General features: G+C 43.9%; 1 protein-coding gene across 3 annotated transcripts in view; it reads left to right on the forward strand.

The window, feature by feature from the left end:
- Positions 1–27,862, forward strand: part of SPEG (striated muscle enriched protein kinase) — a 1,422,155-nt gene that overhangs the window by 1,170,428 nt on the left and 223,865 nt on the right. For all 3 annotated transcript variants that reach the window (XM_086954403.1, XM_086954404.1, XM_086954405.1), the window contains 3 exons: positions 11,982–12,149; positions 15,458–15,580; positions 23,607–23,771. In XM_086954403.1, the coding sequence (XP_086810529.1) occupies positions 11,982–12,149; positions 15,458–15,580; positions 23,607–23,771 (456 nt within the window). The remainder of the gene's footprint in view (positions 1–11,981; positions 12,150–15,457; positions 15,581–23,606; positions 23,772–27,862) is intronic.

Below are 27,862 nucleotides of genomic sequence, written 5' to 3' on the forward strand. Positions count from 1 at the left end.
GCTATTGTACTTATGCCCGTAGCATTATGGTTAATATAGTCCAACAGGTAAGTATTATATTCCTTCAGTAGGTTCCATGCCCCTGTACAGTTTATGCAGCTTTGATTATTCTCCTATAGTAGGACAGAACACTGAGAATGCAGGCTTGGATTTGCACAGAAACATCGTGCCGGACCGGAAAATGTTCATCACTCCCCCAGCCTTCTTAAGAGTTGGCAATGGTGCTCCTCTCTCAAGGCTCTGGCCGCAGTGCAAAAATCATTCAACAAACACCACTGCGCTTGAGAGGTCACACAACGATAATCTGATACCTTCCGGTTTTGTTGCCTTTTTGCAGCCTGCTTCCTCTGTTCCTCACATTATTCCATGCCCGACGTGTTTCAAAGCAACACACGCCTCTTAATCATGGGCTTACAGAGGCAAAGACAATCTCACCTGTTTCACCACTTCGTTTTATTTGGAGGAAGCCTTCACTGCCTGTTACGATTGGCTCGTGAATCAACGACAGCATCGACAACAACGACTTAATCAACTACGACAGTTTCGACGACGGGATCATCGACGACAACGATGGGATCGATTGGATCGTCGACAACAACGACGACGATGGGAACTACGTTGTCAGCCGCGGATAAGTCATTGCGGTTGATGACGACTGCTGCATCGGCGACGATGGTGTAGTCGGTGATCTCGTCGGTGATCTCGTCGGCGATCTCATCGACGGGCTCGTCAATGAGAGAAAAAACACCAGAAAAGCTGGAAGTTACCAGGAAGAGGAGGATTACGCCAGAAGTTACCTCACCAAGCAAGATTACATCTCTTGTGCCATCACACCTGCTAGAAGAGCAGGATTCAGAGGAGGAGGAGGATGAAGGCCCCTTTGGCTACGCAAGTAACCCCTTACAATTGCATGTAAAGTGCCAGGAGGATGACTTTGAGGAGGAATACGGCGAGTATCATTATCCTCCCCAACAACATTATCACCAGGGCTAACAGGAGAACATGGTTGGCATGCCGTCTTCCTTAATGATGGATCTGCAGTTTATGCTGGCGGCCTGCAGAAAGAGGTTTCCAACAACTCCGGCTTCTCAAGAAGTGCCGTTAGCTGCTCCGCGCCCATGTTCCATTCCTACTACTCCAGTTAGAAGCAGGGAGTTACTGCCAGAGCCCTTGCCTAGATCACCACAGTCAATGCCTTAACAGGATCCAGTCACCACGGATGATGACCAGGAGGATAACAGAACCTAACAAGGAATGGGATGATTGCCTTATTCCATCGCCTTCTTCTCCCTCTCCAGTGCCTATGATTCTCCGCCGAAGGACATCAGCGGGTTCCATAATCTGATGGAAAGAGCTGCGAAGAGGTTTGAACCTCCGATGTCAACTACCCAAATAAAGTGTTTCTTTTATGATTTCAAGGAGCCATATCCTAAAATCAGTTTGTGCTATTCCGATCGTTAACCATGTTTGAGAAGAAGGCCTGAAGGTCATGAAGACACTGGCGACAGTCACACCAGTGTTCGCCAGACTGGAGAAGAAATATAAAGCTCCTTTAGGCGCTTCAATTTTTTGTAGTGGGCCATCCTAAACCGGACTCTGTTATATCCCAAGCCGCACAACAGAAAGAAAAAAATCTGTCAGCTCCTATTACAACGCCTCCCGACAGAGAGGGTAGGCGCTTGGATAATGCAGGAAAAAGGTTTTCGTCCATGTCTACTCTTCTAGATATAGTTGCAAATGCCCTTGCCATTCTGGGCAGGTATGATAGGCAAATGTGGTGTGATCTGACACCTTACATAGACTTGATTCCTGAGCATAGTAGACAAGAGGTCAAGAAGATCCTTCAGGAGGGAGAAAGGGCTTAGGCTGAAGTCATTGATTGCGCGATGGACATCACGACCACGGCCTTCAGATCGTTTGGAGGAGCGGCGGCATTACGCCATCAGGGATGGCTGAGAGCAACAGCTTTTAGACCGGAGGTCCAAAATAAGATCTTGGATCTTCCCTTTGATGGGAAAGACTTGTTTGGGAAACACGTGGATGATGCGCTTCAAAGTATCAAGAAGGATACAGATGCCACAAAGGCCCTAGAAACACTACAGTACGGGAAGGTGCCCTTTCGAGGGGCTAGGGGTAGAGGCCAAACCTCATATAGAGGAGGATACCAACAGGGCAGAGACCCCTCGTACTCGACATCTTTTCAGCCATACCGTCAACAGTATGGGCAACGACAGGCAGGGGGCTATACAAAATCTGCACCTAGAGGAAGAGGAGGTCGTCAAGGAAAGGGCAACTCCAGAAGACAATGACAACCTTCAGGATCTGGATACATATCTCCCTCTCCCTCCACAAGTTCACCTGGGCGGAAGAATTGCTTATCATCATCATTGGCAAAAAATAACTACGGATCAATGGGTCCTCAATATAATACAATTCGGACATACTCTAGAGTTCCTTCAAATTGCCCCTTGTACTCATCCGACACGTCAAGGGGTCAAGCATCTACGGTGCTGATCTCACAGAGACTAAGGGGATTTTATTCCCGTCTTTTCTTAGTCCGAAAGAATATTCTTCAATGGCATCCTATTCTAGACCTGACATCTCTAAATACTTTTCTCAAGAATCAATCTTTCCGGATGGTTTCCCTCCAAGACATTCTGCTACTCTTAAACCCAGGGGATCATATGACTACCTTAGACCTGCAGGATGCATATTTCAACATCCCTATTCATCCTTCCCACAGGCAGTATCTTCGGTTTGCGGTAGCAGGAGACCATTACCAGCTCAAGGTACTGCCATTCGGCCTGAAATCAGCCCGAGAATGTTTACAAAATGTCTGGCTCCAGTGACGGCTTTCCTACGAAAACAAAGACACCAGGTGTTTCACTACCTGGACGATTGGTTAATCAAAGCGCCTTCACTAACATCGGCTCAGTCGTCAACAGTGTCATGCAGGGAATTGTTTGCCAAGCTGGGTCTGACTCTAAATACGGAGAAGTCATCCCTTCATCCTGCAAGGAATATCACGTTCTTGGGGGCGATTCTGGACACCACATTAAACAAGGTGTTTCACTCCATGGAGAGACAACTGAGGCTAATCTCTCTTTCCCATGTGTTTGCAAAAAGAAAGTGTCTTTCAGTATGCCGTTACAAGTCACTACTAGGAACTATGTCCTCTTGCATCCCTCTCGTTCCTTTCTGCAGATTGAAAATGCGTCCTTTGCAGGAACAACTGGATCGGCAATGGCGTCAAGCAGAGGGATCCTTTAATGACATTGTGATGATCACACTGGCCATGGTTTAAGCAGTAGCGTGGTGGACCCAAAAGCAAAACATTTCAGTGGGTCTTCCTTCCTTACTGAGCCAGCTCCACTGGTGATAACCACTGATGCATCCATAGAAGGTTGGGGGGCCTTTCTTCAAGACCTCCAGGTCAGCGGTCGTTGGAAGTTACAGGAACAGCAACTGCACATCAATTTACTAGAACTCAGAGCAGTGGGATCAGCATTGCTGCCTTTCCTGCCGAGAATACAAGGATCTGCTGTACTAATCAGGGCGACAACACAACAGCAATGCATTATCTCAACAAACAGTGAGGTACAAAATCACTCTCCCTGTCTCAGAAAGCCCAATAAATATGGGAATGGGCTGTTCAACATGGAATATCTCTAAAAGCGGAACATCTTCCTGGGGATCAGAATATCAAAGCGGACACTCTGAGCAGGCTCAAATCAACCTGCCACGAGTGGGAGATCAACCAGGATATCCTAGAAAGCATTTTTCTAAGATGGGGAGAACCGACAGTGGACCTCTTCGCTACAGCTCAGAACAAAAAATGCCGGTTCTTCGCAAGCTGGCTTCACCAACAGGGATCTTGGGGGAATACGTTTTTGATGGCATGGTCAGGCGTCTTTGCCTACGCCTTTCCTCTGATTCCCCTCCTTCCACGCATTCTTACAAAGATCAAGAAGGATCCGTGCAAAATGATCCTGATAGCCCCATGGTGGCCCAGACAACACTGGTTCACTGAGCTTCTTTTACTGTCGGATTCGCCTTCAACAGATACCTTCGCTCTTGATGATATCCCAGGGACAAGTACTTCATCCAGATCCGAAATCACTGAGCTTAGCGGCCGGGCTCCTGAACACTGCGAATTTCAACATTTAGATATATCATCGGAATGCAGAGATATATTATCAAAGGCCATAGCAGAGAGTACAAATAGAACATATAGGATGAAATGGAAGAGGTTCTGTTTATGGTGCCAAGAGTTTAAGATTCATCCTTTGAGATCAGCAGCTCATGAAATTATCCCATATATTCTGTTCTGGGCAAAATCTGGTTCAGTCCATGCTTCTATTAAGATGCATCTAGCCGCTATATCACGTTACAGAAGAACTTCCTCAGGACCATTGTTGTGGTCCAAAAGAATCATCAAACAATTCATGAAAGGGTTATTTCGAACTTTTCCTCCGATAAAGCCTCCACCAACCCTCTGGCAGTTGAACATTGTACTATCTCAACTAATGAAGCAGCCCTTCAAACCAATTCACATGGCGGATCTAAAATTCTATTGTGGACAGTAGCTCTCCTCATAGTGCTCACTTCAGCCAGGAGAGTTGGGCAGATACAGGCTCTCACTATACAGGAACCTTTCTTGCAGTTTAAGGAGGACCTGATTGTACTCAGAACTAATCCGAAATTCATACCAAAAGAGGCAACATGCTTTCATTTGAATGAGCCGCTAATTCTTAAGAGATTTTTTTCTCAACCGGCAACGGTGGCGGAAAAAGCTCTCCACTCACTAAATGTTCAGCGCTGTCTCAAGTTCTATTTGCAAAAAACAAAGACCTTTCCGCAAGCCATCCCAACTGTTTGTATCTTTTAGTGCACCCAGGAAAGGTTTTCCTTTATCCAAAAGGGGGATTGCCCGATAGCTTTCCAGTGCAACACAATATTGTCATCAGGCGGCTGGGAAGCCGTTGAATGCACAAGTTTGTGCTCATTCTATGAGAGCAGTGTCCACCTTCACTGCTTTGTTTGCTGGAGTACCTATCCAGGATATCTGCAGGGTGGCTACCTGAAAGAGTAAACACACACCTTCACCAGTCATTACTGCCTGGATGCGGCCGCTGTGAAGGATGTGGCAGTGGGACAAGCGGTACTGAGAAACCTTTTCCAGTGAGGGTGACCCTCTTAACGTCCCTGCTTCCTCTATTTGTTACATATGCTCATTTTATGGTTATGTTTTGTGATATCTGCAATTTTGAACGATTCAGTATATATGTATATAATGTGCAGTTTTCAGTATATATATATATATATAGAGAGAGAGACCCAAGCTACTCTATGGCCACACATTTTGCCAAATGTCATAATAGCAATCCAGACCTGTTAAGATACTCAGGGATTAAACAGAGTAAACCATCGGAGAGGGGTGGTGATTGCACTTTACAGTTGCGAAAACTGGAGTACAGAATGATTCTCGGTATGGGAACTGGACACCCGGATGGACATAATCTGGATGCTGAACTATATGTACATCTTCTATAAACTTATTGTACATCTTCTATGAAAGCCCAATTGATGGGGAAACATAAAGAACTAATTGAGAGTGACTAATTGGATCCATTCATGTAAATAATTGTTAATAGGCGTTAAACTTGAGGAGTCAAGGGAAGTTGTAAAGGGACATATAGCACATATGGGCAAATATCGTGAGATGAGTAAACATCTAAAATGGAGGAGAATGATTATCCTTAGTCTGCATATATAAATAGGTGGTAAAACGTCACTAGGATTTATCATTGGGATAACTGAGTTTAAGATAATCAGGGATCATAGAATATGAAATGTACTTTACCACAACGTAATGATTCAGACCCTGTAAATAACCATGTTTATCCCTATTGACATATTTGTAGCTTAAAGACATTGCTTAGAATCCTAGATGTATATAATTTGGAGGTCATGAATTGACTTTGAGAATTATAAAAAAAAGTGTATATAAACGTTGCACCATTATTGCTTACTAATAGTAATATAATCATGTCTGAGGGAGAGAACTCTGAGAAGATGTGTTAACACATCCAGATATGATCTATGTTTAATCCTCATAATCATATACACAACACATGATGATTAAATAAATGTAATCTATATGAAATATCTGGTTCAAAATTTGGGTAAATTTTCATCATGGTCACGAACAATGTTGAACTCCACTAAGGAGATATGAGGAACACTAGGTATGTTTTCGATATTGCATGCCAAGTGTGTAAATATGTAGATACATGTATATATCTGTACATAAGCCCATAATTTTTGTTCTCAATATGTGTACTTCACAGGAATGTTGAGACTTTACATCAGACCAGACTTTTTGTTTATTTAATGTGTACTTCACAGAAATGTAGAGCAAAAATCGTGCTCAAAATAAGCCATATGTAATGAGCAAGGTTGCTGGTCTAGATTTTTAATAGACATGGTAAAGGGTACTTTCACTTTGCACTATAAGATAAGGCCTAGATCCCTGGGACTCAATGGTCCAGTGGAAGGCTAGAGTAGCCGAAACGCGTAGGCCGTCCGTTTTTTTGATGAGCTGCACCCTGCACATGGTGTGTAAACAAAGAATACGTTTTGGAAAACTTACTGCTGCTGTGCTGTGACTTCTGCCTACGAGTGGGGGGCAAGGAGAATTTAGAAATATATATATATATATATATATATATATATATATATATGTATATATATATATATATATATATATATACTTGTTTTCTTACTCCAGTATTGGAGCTTACATAGATTCACATGCCTGAATCAGAATAGCGAGCAGTAAAACCTAGCACATTTTATTGTGCATAAAACCTGACCCTATATATATATATATATATATATATATATATATATATATATATATATATATATATATATATATATATAGATAGATATATAGATAGATATATATAGATATATATATAGATATATATATATATGATACCTGGGGTCTTGGGATGAGGGTGAAAGTGTTGCATTGCATGAGGTATTTAGGACAGGCCACCAGTGTGGGAAGTATTACAAAAGAGGCCCTGCAGCTAAACGCCATAAACCTCAAGACTAAGGACAAATGAGTGCTTCCCTTAATCTCAAAGGAGAATACCCTACATACAAAGACCAAGCAGCTTGATTACAAGAGTGTCAGGATAGGTCTCTCGCTCCCTTATGTGGCAAAGTGCGTATCTGGCTGTATCTGTCAGATTGTTGCTGATTACATTGTGAAGATTGAGAAAAATCCTCTACACTGCCTCCCAGGCCTCCGATATAGTTTATGACATGTAAATTTATTATAATCTCCACAATATCGAGGTACAAAAAATATTGTGACAAAAATATCGAAATCAAGAATATTGACATCCTATCTACATCAGCGTAAGTACAAAAATATCGGGAAAAAAATATTGATGTGCCACAGGGTGCAGGGATGAACTGCATCCCTACTTTCAGCAATGCAAGCATGCTTTCCGGTCGGAAAGCATGCTTGCAGTGTCAGGTATACGGATGCGACCGAACTGTTCAGTCGCATCGTACTACCAGGGCCGTAACCCTCAACCGCAGGTCGGTGGGTTACTGCTCTAGACCGATCTCGGACAGATTCAGAGGGCGGACCCCTCTTCAAATAAATGGCATTTGAATTGAACAAGGTGAGCCTGGTGTGCCTTTATTTCGTCCATGAGGAAGGGGCGTTTGTGGCCCCGAAACGCATTAGACCTACGTTACTTTGGAGGAAGGCTTGATGCTGCATGGGATCCAGTTGAGACCGGAGAGTCCGGGTGTTGCGGTGAGCCCTTTCGAAAGCGCTTGTGCACCTTGCTCAAACTACATATCACGGCTGGCCTGAGTCGTGAAAAGGAGCTCCGCTTCCTAGGCGGAATAAGACTCTGCACCTACGAAGACTGTGGCGAGGATACTGACCTTTGCCTGACAGCGCAACATCCACGAATATTAGCGGAATCACAGCCTGCCCTCCCTTCCTACTAAAGGTTGTGAAAGACATTGATTATATAAAGGCATCCCAACCTACTCAAGGTAATCATGACAACTAACCTTGACGGACTACAATACCCAAAAGTCACGGTGTTGCAACTGATGCAAGCCACACCCACTAAGGGCGGACCCCTCTTCAAATAAATGGCATTTGAATTGAACAAGGTGAGCCTGGTGTGCCTTTATTTCGTCCATGAGGAAGGGGCGTTTGTGGCCCGAAACGCGTCGGACCTACGTTACTTTGGAGGAAGGCTTGATACTGCATGGGAGCCAGTTGAGACCGGAGGGTCCGGGTGTTGCGGTGAGCCCTTTCAAAAGCGCTTGCGCACCTTGCTAAAAAAAAAAATATATATATATATACATATATGTATATATATATATATATATATATATATATATATATATATCCGCATCCTAATACCCCCAACGGGACCCCCTCCCTTATGGTGGGCGATCCCGAATTCCGATAGGATGGCGGGCGGACTAAGTCCGCCCGTCATCCTATGAATATATCTATCTATGTCTTTGCCTGAAAGGGTTTTGTTTTGATATATAAAAGTATATATTTATATATATACTTTTATATATCAAAACAAAACCCTTTCAGGCAAAGACATAGGGTCATAGAATGACGGGCGGACTTAGTCCGCCCGCCATCCTATCGGAATTCAGGATCGCCCACCATAAGGGCGGGGGTCCCGTTGGGGCTATTAGGATGCGCCCGCCACAGTGGCGGGCGCATCCTACATTTTTATCATTGTGGCGGGCTGTGCTCTCTGCACCGTCCGCCACAATGCTAAAAATGAATGTATGCATTTGCATACACAAAGCAGCAGGCACAGCGCGGTGCCTGCTGCTTCGTGTATGCAAATGCTGGGGGTACCACAGGTACCCCCCATGTGCACCTCCCCACCTCTCCTTCACTCTGGGTGCCCACAGTGGCCCCCCAGAGTGAAGAGCGCATGCCTTTGGAAAGGCATCTGAAACAGCCCATTGTAATATGGCTGGCGGTGTCTAATAGACACCGCCACCATATTAATCCTTTTCCGCCCAGCCGCAAGGCGACCGGGGCGGAAAAGCGGCGGACAATCTTTCCGTCCGCCGCGGTCCCCCCTGCCATACTAATATGGGGGGGGGGGAAATTCAGCCTGGCGGGGGCAATCCGCCCGCCATCCTAATGGGCCCCAAAGTCTTTTGCCATTTCTACAGCAAAGTCTTTAAGCATAGGAGTAGCACAGTGCTGTCCTTGCCGAGCTGTAAAATGACAAAAGCCATTTATCATTCCAGGCACAGTATTACAGCTTTGAATTAGTAAAATACCAACTCAAGGTAGCACCCAGTATAAGTCAAAGCAAAACCTTTTCAGACATAAAGTGACGCATACATTCTGCAAAAAAGAAGGAGAGAACTTTGGGTAGTTCTCGAGTTTAGGTGGAAAGCAGCTCCTGTTAGAGCACTCTCAACACCAGCGACACTCTAGATCTGCTCACCTCAAATGTCTGTTTTTCTATCAAAGTCTTTGAGCATATGATTAGTACAGTGCCATCCACGCCAAGATAGAAAAGGACAAAGTCTTTTGCAATTCCTACAGCAAAGTTTTTAAACATAGGACTAGCACAGTGTTGTCCTTACCGAGCTGTAAAATGACAAAAGCAATTTATCACTCCTACATTGCTGTAGAGATGGCAAAAGACTTTGTCCTTTTCTATCTCTATCTAAAAACATTTAGGGGTCGATTAGGATGTAGGGCGGTGGCGATCCACCCTACATCCTAATCGACCCCTAAATGTTTTACTTTTAATATTGGAAAATCTTTCCAAAGATTTTCCTTTTTTTGTCTTTACTCAATGTCTTTAAAGACAAGAGTATAAATAAACTGTTTTTTGACAGATAATAAATTATTTTCTTGTCAAAATGACTTCAGTATTTGTGAAGTGCCTTTATGTGGGAAAAAGAATGCCCAGACATATTCTCACCTTGTCTGCATTATTTGCGCTCTGGAAGACCATCATCCCTAGACTTGTACTCACTGTAAAATGTTCTCCAGATGGACCCTCAAGAACAGAGAGGGAATTCGGCTGCCTGACCTCCAGGAAAGAAGGCAAAAGTTTCTGCTGGGTCAACAAGAGGCCTTGGGGAAGTTATTACTTTTTCCAGAGTGCATTCCTCTTTCTCCAAGGGCTCCCACAGAGAGAGATCGAGACAGAAACATCATTTGTGGAAGATGTAAGGCTTCCATTTAATGTCAATAATGGAAAAACTACTAGTTTGTTCCCCATCGAGTGCCGGTCAGAAGGGAGCCTGTGCAGTCAGTATTGTCTTTGATGCTCTGGATTTTCTAAATGAAGTGTTTGGCTAGTTCTTCAAATCTAGTGCTGTCGAACACTAGTCACAATTTTAAAATGCTCTATTGGTGTGTTTATTTCATTTTGAACATTTGCCTGAAGAAGGTAGATTTAGTCTTAAATACGAGTTTTTGTAGACCGTCCTTTAGTTTTGCAGAGATGTGAGTTTGAAGGGAGATAAAGATTAGCCGTTCGGAGCGTTTTTCCCGTACCATTCGTACCCTGCCACGTCTCCCGCATGTACGACGAAGTACGATTCGTACCGGGAGCAGGACTCCGTACGAATCGTACAAAGACTGTACGATTCAAATCTCCACATGATTCTCCCTCGGAACCCGCTGTACGCGACATCCGTACGGTTCGTGGCTGGTTTTTCCGACCCAGCAAGTACGATTCGTGTCGGGTACGCACCATACGACCCTTTTCCTACGACAGCCGAAAACAGCCGTAAAAGCAGAGTTCGCCTCGAAACTGGTACGGAACGCCGCCCGCCAGGTAATATGCTTACCTCCATGATCGCAGGGGTACGGTGCGTACCCCTGCGATCATGGGGGGTACGGACCGTACCCCATGTTCGCAGGGTGTACGGTACGTACACCCTGCGATCGCAGGGGTTTGATGCATACACCCCATGATCGCAGGGGTACGCACCGTACCCCGCGATCATGGGGCGTATGGACCGTACCGTGTGTATGTGATTGTGTGCTTTTCCGTACGAATCGCCCTTACCTGACATGGACTGTACGAATAGCGTCCTCATACCCCGTTCCGGATCGTACTCGTCGGGTCGTACGGCATGTGTACGAGTTGTACGGTTCACGGTTGCAGCCTTTCAATACGTACGGATCGCAACGATTCGGACGGATTCACGAAATACGGATCGTACTATGCGACTCGGACGGACGGGTACGATTCGTACGGAGAGGGCTCCGGATGCAAATCGTACGAACGTTTTTTCTCCCGAATCAGAATCGACCCCTTAGTGTCTTTCGTACTTACAAAGGGACTTCGTTGAGTGCTTATTTCCATATCAAAGCATTGTGTGATTGTTAGGGTTTTTGTGTATTTATTTCCATATTAACCAGTGTGGACTTTTAATTTTGGCAAGGTTAATTTTGTTAATCTTTTTTAATGCAGTATCTATGATTTGATATGATATTTACTCTCATTCATGGGAGTAGATATGGGACATTAGTCATGACAGGCGAGGACCCTCTCTTGCCTCATCAGTGGTAATAAATAGCATATTACAGTCGGTGCATCGCACATATGCTTTATGCCTGCTTTTTTGTCCTGTGAAATACTTTTAAATAACAGTATTTAACTAGAATCAAGTACCAATGTGTAAATTCCATGATTTGCATTAAAATCACACTGAATAAGGTTTGTGACTATTAACAAAGTTGTTTTCCTGGGTACAGTCATTATGTCATGATATCAATCAGACAGTAGGCATTATTTTTTCAATGCAGATAAGCTGACATTTTTCTAAACACTTAATTACTGTCTTGTTTCACCTTCTTTCTAGCTCTTTGTAATCTGCATCTCTTCTTGGTTCTCATCTTTCAAGTCTCTGTTTTTGCCCTGCAGATAAAATGGTCTTGGAGTCCAATGAGCAGATTACCATTGTCGCAGGCCAGGATGGCCGGCATCTACTGACAATCCTGACGGCGAGCCCCAGGGATGCTGGGCTGTACGAGTGTGCTGCTGCTAATGCCCTGGGCACCTCCACCAGTTCTTGCTCCGTGGCTGTGGCTCGTGAGTACAAAACAGGCACATGGGAGAGTGGTGGGGTGCTCAGCTCATACCTTGTGATATGAGCTTGAAGGATAGGCACATATCCATCGTTGCTGATAGTTTGAACACATCCCCAGTGTAAATCATTGGGTGGCAATCTCATACTTTGGCAGGCAGTTTCACCCTTGACCATCCTCAGTCACCCTCTGAGTCAAATAAGTTGAGCATAGTTAATATTTTGAAAAATGAATTTCCAAATGAATAGTTTGAAATTTCACACCTGGTTCTTACACATGACATTTCTCATTGTTTGACCTATGTCTTCAGCAAGAAGTACAGAAAGATGGAGAAGAAACCGACTGTGCCTCTAAATGCAAAAGCAGCAAAAGTCTTGGATGCTCCCAGACACAAGCATGAGATACACTCAGTGAGATTCAGTTCCTTCAGGTGCTCTTAGCTCTTGCTCCCTCTCCTCCCCCCCATCCATCAGCCCGACCTCAATCAGCATACACTGGTTTGCAATCTGAGTGCTGCAGCTAGTAATGCATATGTAAGAGAATGATTTCACACACACAAAGGAGAACACATTGCAATATTATCTTTTGTTTACTGGACAACTTATGAAAATGTGCATATGTAGATAATGGATGAAAGCGGTAAATGTCAGTCCTCTGAGCACCTGGTAGAAGAAAGGCCACTCTAGAGCAAGCAAGTAAGCTGAGTTTAGTGTTTGTTTGAAAAGATCTTGCATTAAAAACCTTTTATTAACTCTCAGAGCAGTTTCAGAATTTAAATCCTGTCATATTGGTGCATATGTAGGTAATTTCCATTTTGAGATTCCCAAATAGAGATTTTTAAGGAATTGCTATTTGAGAATAGCAAAATGGAATGTATGTAAAAATTCGCATTTTTTTTGCAAATCTCTAAAATTCCTTATTTACGATTAGCAAATTGTGAATTGCAATTAAGGAATGAGTGTCCTATTCGTTCCTATAGGCCAAAAGGCCCGTAGGAATGAATGGGGATACATTCTCAGATTGCAATTGTCTGTGTGAAAATCGCAATTTGAGAATCGCAATTCCAAGGGTGCCAGGGTGTCTAAAGGACATCTGTTGCACACCTGGAATGTGCCTGTAAGTGCATGTGGCGCACATACATGCCCTAAGGGCATGTCTGTGCACCACATCGCACTTTGAATTTAAAAATAAAATGCATTTTTGAAGGAAATCGCAAAATACCATCTACTTGAAGTAGGTGGTATTTTGCGATTCCTTATGTTTTAAAGCACCCCTACATAGCATTTAAGGAATCGCATAATTGCGATTCCTTAAAAGCTATGGGCAAACTAAGCAACATTTTTGCGATTTCTTATTTTGCTAAGTGGCACCTGCATATCGAAAAGCCTTTTGCGATTCGCAAACGCCAAAATTCGCAGAATTTATGCGAATCGCAAACGGCTACCTACATATGCCCCATTGTCTCTTCGTAAAATTGTAATGACCAGATTTTTGCGAATGATAAGGTCATGCAGAAATATCCACCCTTGGGACCCAAAAATACCACACTCTACAATACTAACGCAAGGTAGGAATACCACTTATACCTTGTCTCTTGCTGAGAGGATTTCTACAACAGCAATCTTCCTTGCGACGGGCGCTGTGCATGAGGCAATTAGCCGATCCTCTCTGCTACAGAATACTTGCCTAGGAAGAACCACATACAACAAACACAATACCTCTCACCACAAAAGAAAGGAACCAATTGGTATATTCTGGAGGTGAAATAATTAGAATTTGCACATCACTTGCCAGGAGTAGAACAACATCCTATAACACAACTACCTAAAAGAAGGGAATTCACCCATCCTTCTACAACAAAATATTTGGCCAAGAAGAGTCCACACCTCCTATTCTAGGCAAGACTATCCTACCGAAGGACAACAAGATTATAGAACAGAAGAGAAGCAGGCATATGCAAGACCATCCTACATTAATGCTAGGGTAACATAACACACGAAAGTCAGTAAGAATGGTGGTGGTTGAGGGTCAACATAGGGTCTCAGACCACAAAAGTGGCTCATACACTACAAAAATACAAGTTAGAATATAGTACACCGTTGAAAGTTCCTCATATACATTCTGCAGGTATTAATATCTCTGTACGGAATTAAACCCGTAAATCAATACCTGATTGAGCTTCATAACATCAGTAAACTACATCCTCTCGGATTGAGAAAAAAACAATATATGTCTCTTTAGTCCATCTGAGATCTATCAAGGGCTACTTTACAACAATATGCCTAAATCTTCTGATTATATAGGTCATGGGGGTTTGTTGTCATGTGATTCCCATCTACTAGTCTCTTGTCATTTCCCATACAAGAACAGCTTCAGAATCATATCTTCAATGAGAGCTGGAATTCAGAGCACCGCAATACCTCCCACGTATGTGTATCACCGACTACAACATTGTTTGAATGACGTAAGGGATTTCAGGCTTAACGTTGCTCAGAGGTGTTGCATTAAGTAGTATCCCCACTAAGCACTTGGAAATCCCACCAGAATTATTTTTATTCTACTTCTGTATAGTGCAAATATAATGCGAACAGTAGCATATACATTTCCAATGTCTTCACAGACAAAGATGTCTTTTTAAGAGCATGGGCACGTTCTGTCAGTGATTGTGCTTCCTCGCATAGTCTATAAAACTCAAAGTATCACCATAAACATATGTGCCATGCTGGCCCTTTTGTCTTCTAGAATACATCTATTATTATGTCAGCTTGTTTTACAGTCCAGTAAAATGTTTCTTTGTACGTTTCTGAATGATCAAACTAATGTAATATTGTTCAGCTTGACCAAAACATAAGAAGCGCGTCGACACATGCTGTAGCTGCGCTTTGTATTTTTGATTCTGATTACGCATGTCTTCCATTCCCATGACTATCACAGAAATGTGGTCACCTTTCTAAACAATTGAACTTAAGATTACAAACATTTTTGACCATTTCATGAGTAACATTGCAACTCTATCCTCTGAGCATCACAGAGATATGGGTGAGGTGCTAGCACACATATCCTATAGAATTGTACTATATTCATGTGCAGAATTGCACCATATGCATTTAACTCAACCTAAAGCTGATGTTCAGAAATTAGACATCCTTATGTTGAATACTTCTAAACTAATACCCAATATTTCTAATATGATCCTTGTCCTTTGTTTCAAAATGGAATTAAATAAGCTTTTGCATATGGAAGCAGAAATGCCTTCTATTGATTATACAAAAGGGAAGTTGTTGACAAGCCTATCTTTTTGGTCTTCCTTAGGACTTCCGGGCAGACCTGGAACACCGGAGATTCCTCAAAAATATAAGAACACCGTACTGGTACTGTGGAAGCCGGCTGAGAGCTATGCCCCATCCACCTACACGCTAGAGTGCAATATGAGGGGTAAGGAACTCCCGCTGTACCCTGGAGTGTGTTGTTGACACACGTAGGATGGTGCAGCCTGGATATCAAAGCATTTAAGTGCTTTCTGTATTCTAGCAAAACTTGTGGTACATTCCTAACCTTTCTTAACATGGATGACATGCCAGCAACCTTCACACAGGAAATCTGTTCTATGTATGTATGGATGGATGGATTTATTTATGTATTTGATAGTTGTATAGTGCAAACCTAGCCAAAAGGCAGCAGAGCACTGTCTGGGTTTGGAGGCGAAGATACAATCAGCATGTGAATGGTCTCTCTGAGTGAGAGAGGACTGTTCTGTCATTCAGGGATCTCATAGAAGCAGAAGAAATGGGTGGCAAGTTTCAGAGTGTGATGCGGCTCTACTGTAGAACAGACATAGAATATAATATAAGAACAGGCATATTGAGGTTACAATAACACCAAGGGTTGAACTTGTTTGGAATATATATGTGGGAGAGCGTGAAGAGTTAAATTGCATTACCATTGAAGGCTGTGCTACATATGGCCAAATGTATGGGAAAGTGTGGAAAGCAGTTGTTGCACCATTCAAGGCTCTGATGCATATTGAATATTGGACAAGAAAGGGGTTTGAGTGACATTATTGAAAGCTGTGCAACCACATGGGGAAAAATAAAAATAAATTCAAAAATATGTTTGAATTTATAAAAAAAAGATTTAAATTACATTTTTCATTCATTTTTCAAATCACATTTTAAAAAATAAAACAACATTATTTTCAGGCACAAGTAATAAAAACGCATATTGTAGCAAGACTTCAAACATGAATAGAGTACATCTGGGACAGAGAGACCAATCTGAACACCACCACAACTACCACCAGGTGAAACTCATTAAACAGCAACCAATCACACACAGCCTGCCCCATAAGAATACAATATTTACAACAAGGGGTGGTGAGGGACAGAGTCTCTGAATAAAACAGAATACTCTCACCCAGTCAAGAGATCAGGGCTAGATCCAACACCGTTTTTTAGCTCACTGCACCATCCCAGTTTCAGAACCTGGCTGTATGCAAATTAGTCTTTTCCTGTCCCAGTGCATGATGGGAACAGGGCAAACCAAACTACAAAAGCCAATTCTTACACTGGGAAGGAAACAAGCTACCGGGGACCGGTTTCTGGCATTTCAGCCGTCTTCGGCCCGGCTTGCTTGAATCCTGATGGTGCAATGAGCAAGGGACTCACATCTGAGTATACCCTTCCACGCTTAGGGTGGACAAAAATATTTACAACAAGGGGTGGTGAGGGACAGAGTCTCTGAATAAAACAGAATACTCTCACCCAGTCAAGAGATCAGGGCTAGATCCAACACCGTTTTTTAGCTCACTGCACCATCCCAGTTTCAGAACCTGGCTGTATGCAAATTAGTCTTTTCCTGTCCCAGTGCATGATGGGAACAGGGCAAACCAAACTACAAAAGCCAATTCTTACACTGGGAAGGAAACAAGCTACCGGGGACCGGTTTCTGGCATTTCAGCCGTCTTCGGCCCGGCTTGCTTGAATCCTGATGGTGCAATGAGCAAGGGACTCACATCTGAGTATACCCTTCCACGCTTAGGGTGGACAAAAATATTTACAACAAGGGGTGGTGAGGGACAGAGTCTCTGAATAAAACAGAATACTCTCACCCAGTCAAGAGATCAGGGCTAGATCCAACACCGTTTTTTAGCTCACTGCACCATCCCAGTTTCAGAACCTGGCTGTATGCAAATTAGTCTTTTCCTGTCCCAGTGCATGATGGGAACAGGGCAAACCAAACTACAAAAGCCAATTCTTACACTGGGAAGGAAACAAGCTACCGGGGACCGGTTTCTGGCATTTCAGCCGTCTTCGGCCCGGCTTGCTTGAATCCTGATGATGCAATGAGCAAGGGACTCACATCTGAGTATACCCTTCCACGCTTAGGGTGGACAAAAATATTTACAACAAGGGGTGGTGAGGGACAGAGTCTCTGAATAAAACAGAATACTCTCACCCAGTCAAGAGATCAGGGCTAGATCCAACACCGTTTTTTAGCTCACTGCACCATCCCAGTTTCAGAACCTGGCTGTATGCAAATTAGTCTTTTCCTGTCCCAGTGCATGATGGGAACAGGGCAAACCAAACTACAAAAGCCAATTCTTACACTGGGAAGGAAACAAGCTACCGGGGACCGGTTTCTGGCATTTCAGCCGTCTTCGGCCCGGCTTGCTTGAATCCTGATGGTGCAATGAGCAAGGGACTCACATCTGAGTATACCCTTCCACGCTTAGGGTGGACAAAAATATTTACAACAAGGGGTGGTGAGGGACAGAGTCTCTGAATAAAACAGAATACTCTCACCCAGTCAAGAGATCAGGGCTAGATCCAACACCGTTTTTTAGCTCACTGCACCATCCCAGTTTCAGAACCTGGCTGTATGCAAATTAGTCTTTTCCTGTCCCAGTGCATGATGGGAACAGGGCAAACCAAACTACAAAAGCCAATTCTTACACTGGGAAGGAAACAAGCTACCGGGGACCGGTTTCTGGCATTTCAGCCGTCTTCGGCCCGGCTTGCTTGAATCCTGATGGTGCAATGAGCAAGGGACTCACATCTGAGTATACCCTTCCACGCTTAGGGTGGACAAAAATATTTACAACAAGGGGTGGTGAGGGACAGAGTCTCTGAATAAAACAGAATACTCTCACCCAGTCAAGAGATCAGGGCTAGATCCAACACCGTTTTTTAGCTCACTGCACCATCCCAGTTTCAGAACCTGGCTGTATGCAAATTAGTCTTTTCCTGTCCCAGTGCATGATGGGAACAGGGCAAACCAAACTACAAAAGCCAATTCTTACACTGGGAAGGAAACAAGCTACCGGGGACCGGTTTCTGGCATTTCAGCCGTCTTCGGCCCGGCTTGCTTGAATCCTGATGGTGCAATGAGCAAGGGACTCACATCTGAGTATACCCTTCCACGCTTAGGGTGGACAAAAATATTTACAACAAGGGGTGGTGAGGGACAGAGTCTCTGAATAAAACAGAATACTCTCACCCAGTCAAGAGATCAGGGCTAGATCCAACACCGTTTTTTAGCTCACTGCACCATCCCAGTTTCAGAACCTGGCTGTATGCAAATTAGTCTTTTCCTGTCCCAGTGCATGATGGGAACAGGGCAAACCAAACTACAAAAGCCAATTCTTACACTGGGAAGGAAACAAGCTACCGGGGACCGGTTTCTGGCATTTCAGCCGTCTTCGGCCCGGCTTGCTTGAATCCTGATGGTGCAATGAGCAAGGGACTCACATCTGAGTATACCCTTCCACGCTTAGGGTGGACAAAAATATTTACAACAAGGGGTGGTGAGGGACAGAGTCTCTGAATAAAACAGAATACTCTCACCCAGTCAAGAGATCAGGGCTAGATCCAACACCGTTTTTTAGCTCACTGCACCATCCCAGTTTCAGAACCTGGCTGTATGCAAATTAGTCTTTTCCTGTCCCAGTGCATGATGGGAACAGGGCAAACCAAACTACAAAAGCCAATTCTTACACTGGGAAGGAAACAAGCTACCGGGGACCGGTTTCTGGCATTTCAGCCGTCTTCGGCCCGGCTTGCTTGAATCCTGATGGTGCAATGAGCAAGGGACTCACATCTGAGTATACCCTTCCACGCTTAGGGTGGACAAAAATATTTACAACAAGGGGTGGTGAGGGACAGAGTCTCTGAATAAAACAGAATACTCTCACCCAGTCAAGAGATCAGGGCTAGATCCAACACCGTTTTTTAGCTCACTGCACCATCCCAGTTTCAGAACCTGGCTGTATGCAAATTAGTCTTTTCCTGTCCCAGTGCATGATGGGAACAGGGCAAACCAAACTACAAAAGCCAATTCTTACACTGGGAAGGAAACAAGCTACCGGGGACCGGTTTCTGGCATTTCAGCCGTCTTCGGCCCGGCTTGCTTGAATCCTGATGGTGCAATGAGCAAGGGACTCACATCTGAGTATGTGGCAGGGTATACTCAGACATGAGTCCCTTTCTCACTGCTCCATCAGGATTCAAGCAAGCCGGGCCGAAGAGGCTGAAATGCCAGAAACCGGTCCCCGGTAGCTTGTCTCCTTTCTGGTAAAGAATTGGCTTGGTAGTTTAGTCTGCCCTGTTCCCATGATGCACTGGGCCAGGGACAGACTGATTTGCATATAGCCAGGTTCTGAGCTGGGATGGGGCAGTGAGATAAATAACGGTGATGGATCAAGCCCTGATCTTTGGACTGGGTAAGAGTGGTCTGCTCAATTCAGACACTCTGTTCATCACCACCCCCTTTTGTAAATCCATAAGAATACAAGGCACAGACCAAAAGCAATCTGACCATACTGGTGAATATCTTTGCTGTCTTGTCTTTCATTTTGAGGAATACTTATTTAAGCAAGAGAAAGAGAATTTACTGGAAGAGGAGAAATACCTTTGGCATGCGCAGGGAAGCTAAATATTGCTTTTCACCTGACATGGTTGCAGCTATGCAGCAGGAGCTCAATTCACTAACTACCCGCTCCCAGGCAATCCCTGCATCTGTCAAAGTGCTGGATGCACTCAACTTTGAGGCCATTGGTTCATTCCACAGTGTAAGTGGATCATCCCAATCTTAATGCTTCTGACAGTTTTTGAGATGCCTAATGCACAATCCGTCATGGGAGGAATATTTGCAATCAATCTAACCACTGGCAATCACTCAATTGCCAGCAGTTAAACTTATTGCAACAACTCATTTCGTCACATTGTTTGCATTTGTTGTACCTCCCTACGTGACAAGGGTATGCCCAGATGTGATTCATGTGCTCACTTTGCCACTGGAACCAAGTTACACCCAACTGAAAACCCTCAGTCAAGGAGAAACAATTCCTGGGCTGCTTGTATGGCCTGACAGCTCAGGCTAAACTGTTCTTATTGGAGCAAGGTCAAGACTGATTTGCATATGGCAAGCCTTCTTCCCATCACCTTTTGTGTATTTGCAGTCTTGAAATACATCATCAGCTGACTGCACCAGTTTATCAACCTACCACAGTTGGAAATTCTCCTAATACTCCAGCTGTTCCTAACAAAGCACTAAATGTGGGGACTGTACGTAAGAAAGATAGAGAGTATTAAGAACCATTTGCACAGTTTACTCTCAGAATAAGTGGGGGTGTTAGAGATGGTGTGCGAGGTACTTGTGTCTGATGTCTTCCTATCCATGAGGGGTAGTAGAAGAACAAAGTGACATGGGTCGGACTAGTTGCAAGCGAGAGGTGTTGAGCTCTTCCCTCGCTTTACATTGGGGTTATCTGGAACAGGGAGTCCATGTAGTACATTGTCACGGGGGCACTTTCTTCAAGGGGATGAGATGTAGACGGGATCCACCATCAAGAATAGCATTTGCCACTCGTATCATGGAAAACGTTTCTTTCACCTGCCTCCTCTTGTCCTGCCACTTTTTCCTAGGGTCCCCAACAGTGTGTATCTACACCTTCAATTAATTAAAATAGTCTGTCAACTCCTGCCAATTGGCTGCCTTCTCTGCTTCACTGGAGGAAGGCAGAGCCTGTACGTCTGGTAATGATAATAGCAAAGGTAACTACAAGGTATATCTCTTCCCTAATGAAGTTTCTCTTGAATGGGGCTTGCTGAATCTTGGGAAATGTAGCTGTTATGTAGTGTCTATTAGTGAGACAGCCCAAGGGGAAGAGGGCAGAGCTTAGTATCAGGGTAGCTATCTGTCAGCTATGTGAAATTTGGGTTAACTGTATGGTGTTTCCCTAGACCATCATTCTTTGAGTTTGCTGCCAATGTGGCAGAGTTCTCTGCTTCAAGGAAGTGTATCAATGAAATCCAACCTTGAAGTTACTGGTAGTGATTTAACAGACATAATTCCTATCATAAAATGCTTGACCTTCCTATTTGAAGGGCTGCTGACTCATAACTCTAGTCATAGTGTAGATTTCAGCCTGGAATACATGAGTACCACCTGGGAGGAAGTCTTTGAATAGACATAGGCAGAAACCTACATGCGCAGAGATCACCACAAATAGGCTTCGCTTTGTGGGACAGGCACTTAAAATGTAGGGCTTATGTAATATGTGGTTGTTTTCTCATTGAGATTTCTGATAATTATACAACAATGTATAGTAAAACAAGGCATTAGCCCGTTATGCCATAGAGGGCATAAAGGAAGTGTGTAGAATAAAGGGTGCTCCTCTATGGGGCAGTAGAGCCAAGCCCCATAGAGGCCATTACAAAAATGGGGTTACCCAATCCTGGTCGAGGACCTGGGTTCAATGTGATACAAAAAACAATGGTCCTAGACTGAAATTTCACAAAATTATATATATCAAATTCACAGTACTGAGTTTAAAGAACAATTTTCTGAGTATAATCAAAACTTTGCTTGCAGTAACCAATACAGTAATTCAAACTAACGAAGTGCAACAACCAAAATAATACTTCGCCAAGCATTTTATTTTTATATTACATGCTCAACAGTTAATTATTCACTGTATCGACGGTGAAGAGAGTAGGGGAGGTAGGTTGCTCCAAAAGGAACGTGCAGATAGGAGGTGCTCAGGTGTTTGTGGGGTGAAATCGAATTTCAAGGTAGTGAAAAAGAAGAGAAATAACAAAATTCAAATAGTAGACTGGTTGCACATTCCAGTCTTGTCTAGCCTGGCCATGTATGATTAATCAAAGGTTTCTTTTAGTAAAATTCATAAATATACAGATATGTATCTTTAGGTGGCACGTTAGAATAGAGCTCGTGGTCCAGGCTTCTTATGGGGGCATTGGCGTTTCGACCCGACTTAGGGCTGCGAGGGTAAATCGTAAACCTTGGTCTTGTGGGTCTTCTTCAGGACTAGGTAGGAGCAATCTATGTAGATATGATGGTCGTGTCATACACCTATGAATAAATCATGAAACCTACCTCCCCAACTCTCTTCACCGTCGATACAGTGAATAATTAAGGGCCCCATTAGGATGGCGGGCGGACTTTGTCCGCCCGCCATCCCGACGTAAAACGGGACCAACTGCCATAAGGGCGGCGGTCCCGTGGGGGCCATTAGGATGCGCCCGCCACACTGCAATGCTAAAAATGCACATTGCGCACTTCAATGCACAACGTGACAGGCGCCGTGCCGTGCCTGCCACGTTGTGCACCCCCCACCCCCCGGAGTCCCTGGGGGCCCGCAACGGACCCCCACAAGACATTCCTGCATGCCTTTCGCCACCACGGAAAGGCATGTTCCCGCCCACACCCTGATATGGATGGCGGTGTCTAACAGACAACGCCACCAAATGAAACCTTTTTTCGCCTGGTCAACTTGTTGACCGGGCGGAAATGCAGTGGACGGTCTTTCCGTCCGCCGCAGTCCCCCCTGTCATAGTAATATTGCAGGGGGATATGGGTGGCGGGCGGGGAAGGATGTCGGCCGGATCGCCACCGCCCGCATGGCGGTGGCGATCCGCCCGACATCCTAATGGGACCCTAACTGTTGAGCATATAATATAAAAATAAAATGCTTGGTGAAGTATAATTTTGGTTGTTGCACTTTTTTAGTTTGAATTACTGTATTGGTTACTGCGAGCAAAGTATTGATTATACTCAGAAAATTGTTCTTTAAGCTCAGTACTGTGAATTTGATATGTATCATTTTGTGAAATTTCGGTCTAGGACCATTGTTTTTTGTATCACATTGAACCCAGGTTCTCGACCAGGATGGGGTAACCCCATTTTTGTAATGGCCTCTATGAGGCTCTGCTCTACTGCTAACACGATTTTAGGTATGAGTATGTTGTAGCATTCCTGTAAATCGTTCCTCTGTGAAGTCATCAATTTATTCTACTGTCAAAAGTGTTCCCTTTTTTCCTAAATATTGTCTTGTGCATTATTTGCAATAACCTAGTCAACCATGTGTTGCTTTATAGACTATTTATGGACTTCAGGATTGGGAATAATGGAGATATATATTCTCCTCTTCTCTCTCTTGCAGGTACGCAGGAGTGGAAGACTGTTTCCTCAGGCATGGCAGAATGCTATCACAATGTCACTGAGCTGCCTTTTGGGAAGGTTGTGACTTTCCGTGTGGCTTGCAAGACCAAAGCGGGTCAGGGTCCATATAGCAACATCTCTGAAGAGGTGCTGATTGATGAAGCAGGTGAGTAGGCCAGTCTGGCAGTCAGTAACTACAGACAAATGGGTGTCATGAATGATGTAATATGTGACATCATCAGCAGTGGATTGCGGGTGCGCGAAATATAGTTAGTACAACTAACTATTTAGGAGCAATTTCAATGGTTTTGTATGAGTGAAATGTCCAGCTAACTATAACACCCCTAAAACGTAAAGTTTTTTGAGTGAATTTTAAAGGTTTTTTAAATGCTAATTCCTAACTATATAGGGCCTGAAACCTATGTTTTTTTCAGTGAATTTCAAAGGTTTTTTAAATGCTAATTCCTAACCATATAAGGCCTGAAACCTATGTTTTTTTCAGTGAATTTGCAAGGTTTTTAAATGCTAATTCCTAACTATATAAGGCCTGAAACCTATGTTTTTTTCTCTGAATTTCAAAGGTTTTTTTAATGCTAATTCCTAACTATATAAGACCTGAAAGCCCACCAGGAATCTCCAGTATGCGCCAGGGGACTGCATTGCAGAGAGGTGTAATGAAGCCAGGCCCCTTTTTACACCTCTCTGCAATGCAGCCCCCGTGCATGTTTGAAGAGGGGGAACTAATTCCCCTTGCATACTGGGAGCCCCTGGGGGCCAACTAGCCCACCTGGAACCTCCAGTATGTGCCAGGGGGCTGCATTGCAGAGGTGTAATGAGGCTATGCCCCTTGTTACACCTCTCTGCAACTCAGCTCCCTGGCGCGTTTGCAGAGGGGGAACTAATTCCCCTTGCATACTGGGGGTCCCGGGGGACCAACTAGCCCACCAGGAGCCTCCAGTATGCGCCAGGTGGCTGCATTGCAGAGAGGTGTAATGAGGCCACACCCTTTTTTACACCTCTGCAACGCAGCCCCCGTGCATGTTTGAAGAGGGGGAACTAATTTCCCTTGCATACTATGGGTCCCTGCGGGCCAACTAGCCCACCTGGAACCTCCAGTATGCGCCAGGGGGCTGCATTGCACAGAGGTGTAATGAGGCTATGCCCCTTTTTACACTTCTCTGCAACGCAGGCCACTGGCGCGTTTGCAGAGGGGGGGACTAATTCCCCTTGCATACTGGGGGTCCCTGGGTCATATCTGCCCAAACGCCGATATTCCGAACAATTGAAAATGACTTTTCTTGAGAAACATTTGGATTTGGATTATCATGTCCTATACTTTAGAATTTTTGAAAGACTGACTTTGAGGATGCTGTAAATTACTCAAGTCTGCCTGAATTGTGTGGGTAAAATTGATACCTAGTCAATTTGAATAAGAATGTACTTGCGTCTCGTCTAACATTTGGAAGAAATATCTAGTTATATGACAACAGGATACCGACATAACTTGAAGGAAATAAGAACGCCTCTGAAGAAGTTCTGTTGTACAGAACGAAACGCGTCGGCTGGCTGTGGTACATAAACTTAAGGAAAATAAAAGCATTTGAATATACACCAAGATTCAGCGCTTCAATAAGGACTCTAAGTGATATGATTTGATTGGATTTATTTTGCAAGTGGCGCTGTGCCAAACTTTGGAATATTCTCCACTATTCTCTACTACTTACTCTCTACTACTCCACTACTCTCTCATACTCACTCTCTACTACTCATTCTCTACTACTCTACTACTCTCTACTACTCTCTCTCTACTACTCACTCCCTACTACTCACTATCTACTACTCTCTACTACTCTCTACTACTCACTCTTTACTACTCACTCTCTACTACTCTCTACTACTCACTCTCTACTTCTCACTCTCTACTACTCTCCAGTATTCACTCTCTACTTCTCTCTCTCTACTACTCTCTACTACTCACTCTCTACTACTCACTCTCTACTACTTGCTCTCTACTACTCTCTACTACTCACTCCACTACTCACTCTCTACTACTCTCTACTATTCTCTCTCTGCTACTAACTCTCTACTACTCTCTACTACTCACTCTCTACTACTCACTCTCTGCTACTCTCTACTACTCACTCTTTACTGCTCTCTACTACTCACTCTCTACTGCTCTCTACTAATCACTCTACTACTTACTCTCTACTACTCTCTACTACTCACTCTCTACTACTCTCTACTACTCACTCTACTATTCACTCTACTACTCTCTACTACTCACTCTCTGCTACTAATTCTCTCTACTACTCTCTACTACTCACTCTCTACTCTCTATTACTCACTCTCTACTCTCTACCTCTCTACCTCTCTCTACTTCTCTCTCTACTAGTCTCTACCTCTCTACCTCTACACCTCTATCTCTCTACCTCTCTCTACACGCACACATATACACATATATATATATATATATGCATATGCATTTATATATATGTATGTGTATATATATTACCTACTGGCGGTCGCCAGTAAGTAGTTATAGTTAGGATCTACTTTCCATAGGAAATCCGCAACATTCTATTGGGAATAACTTTGGCGACGGTGGACAAATCTTCGCGAATTTCTCCAAGTTCGTGGCCCGCTCCACTCCGGTCCTTCCCTGAAAGTTTGGGGGGGGATTCGTCAAGCGGGGGCCGAGATAAAAGGGGGGTCCCAAAACGTGTTTTCCCCATGTTAATTTCCATAGGGCGGTCAAACTCACTTTTAGCCCGAACGGTTGAATGGATTTCCACCAATCTTGGCAAAATTGTAAGGACTGGTAGCCCGATGTGCCTTTGCTATGTCTCAAGATATGTGCTCCAGTGGTTTTTGAGTAATTTAGGTTCAAAAATATATATATATCTATGGCAGCGCCCCGGTACCAGCACCGGGGAGTGCTCCGGGCGCGCCACGTGAGGTGCGCACGGAAAGCTGATTGGCTCTCAGGTGTCTGTAAACATTCGAAACAGTCCGGAGCGGCCGCCATCTTGTGTCTCGGTAGAATCGAGACACAAGAGGTGGGAAAAACAAAGGGGGAAATGACCATAAGGGGAAGAGTAGATCCCCCTTGACCCCCCAGGTTTGATGTGGGGACTATAAAAGGGCCCCCCGGGGCAAAAAAAAAAATTTTTTTGATTTGCGCGGGGGAGCGCCCGGTACGCGCACCGGGGAGCGGACCGGGGAGCGTACCATGGGGAAAAAAGAATGATAGTGTTTAAAAAAAAGTAGCCTTTTTTTAGAAATTGGAGGTAGTTCTAAAAATAACTTTATTTCCTTCTTTTTGTTGTTTTATATTTTTTTAACATTTTGTAATTTTTTTGGCTTTTATGAACTATTTTGTATTTTTTTGGTATTTTTTTATGGGGAGAAACAAAAACCAGGGAATTCAAAATGGCTCAACAGGAGCAAAAAAAAACAGGAAAAAATTAGGGTTTTTTGGGACATTTGTGGTTGTCACCTGAAAGGAGGATCAGCTTTATGATTTGTTCACCATATGAGATGGTCTTTCCACAAAAAATACAGGTGACCCTAAATTCTCCAAACCGTGGTTGAATGCAAGGGATTGTCTCCCTTGTTTCTGGTCCCGATGGAGTGGGTTGATTTTGTTTGGAGGTGCTGGGTGTAGATTGGGAAAGGTTTCTGGCCAGTTCTCTCATTTCTGCAGCAGAATAGTTGATAGGATGCTTGCGCTGCATGTGCCTTATCATGGTATTGTTCCCAAATGAATATTTTTTATTTGGGTTATCCCTTGTGAGTTCCATTCAACAGATAAGGCAAGTCACCTTTGCTGCGTTGACTTTCTTTTTTCCTTCAGGGATGGGAAAAAACTCCCATACAATATGTGGCTTGGGTTGGTATGGGGTATTAGTTTCTTGCAGCCACCTCGTCCTCCTCCCCTTCTCTTCTTCATCCTCCTCCTCCTCTTCTTCATTTCCACCACTGTAGTGTTGTGGTGGGCCTCTTGGTGGTGGAGGTGGTGGTGGTGGCTGAGATGCTCCTGCTGCTGCTGCTACTGAAGCCATTTTATAATAGTTTAAAAAGGTACAGAGAGGTACAAATAGGTCTTCCTCAGTCAAAGGACAAAGTCGGAATAAGGAAAAAAGGTGGGGGCTTTCATCATTTGGAAAAAAAAACTGTCCTGAATCCATGAAAAGTGTTATTTTCAGGTCACAAGACCAGGGGCTTCATCATTATGAAACCAAAACTGTTATAAACCAA

Source organism: Lissotriton vulgaris, chromosome 2_1 (genome assembly GCF_964263255.1).
Source record: "Lissotriton vulgaris chromosome 2_1, aLisVul1.2, whole genome shotgun sequence".
Classification (NCBI taxonomy): domain Eukaryota; kingdom Metazoa; phylum Chordata; class Amphibia; order Caudata; family Salamandridae; genus Lissotriton; species Lissotriton vulgaris.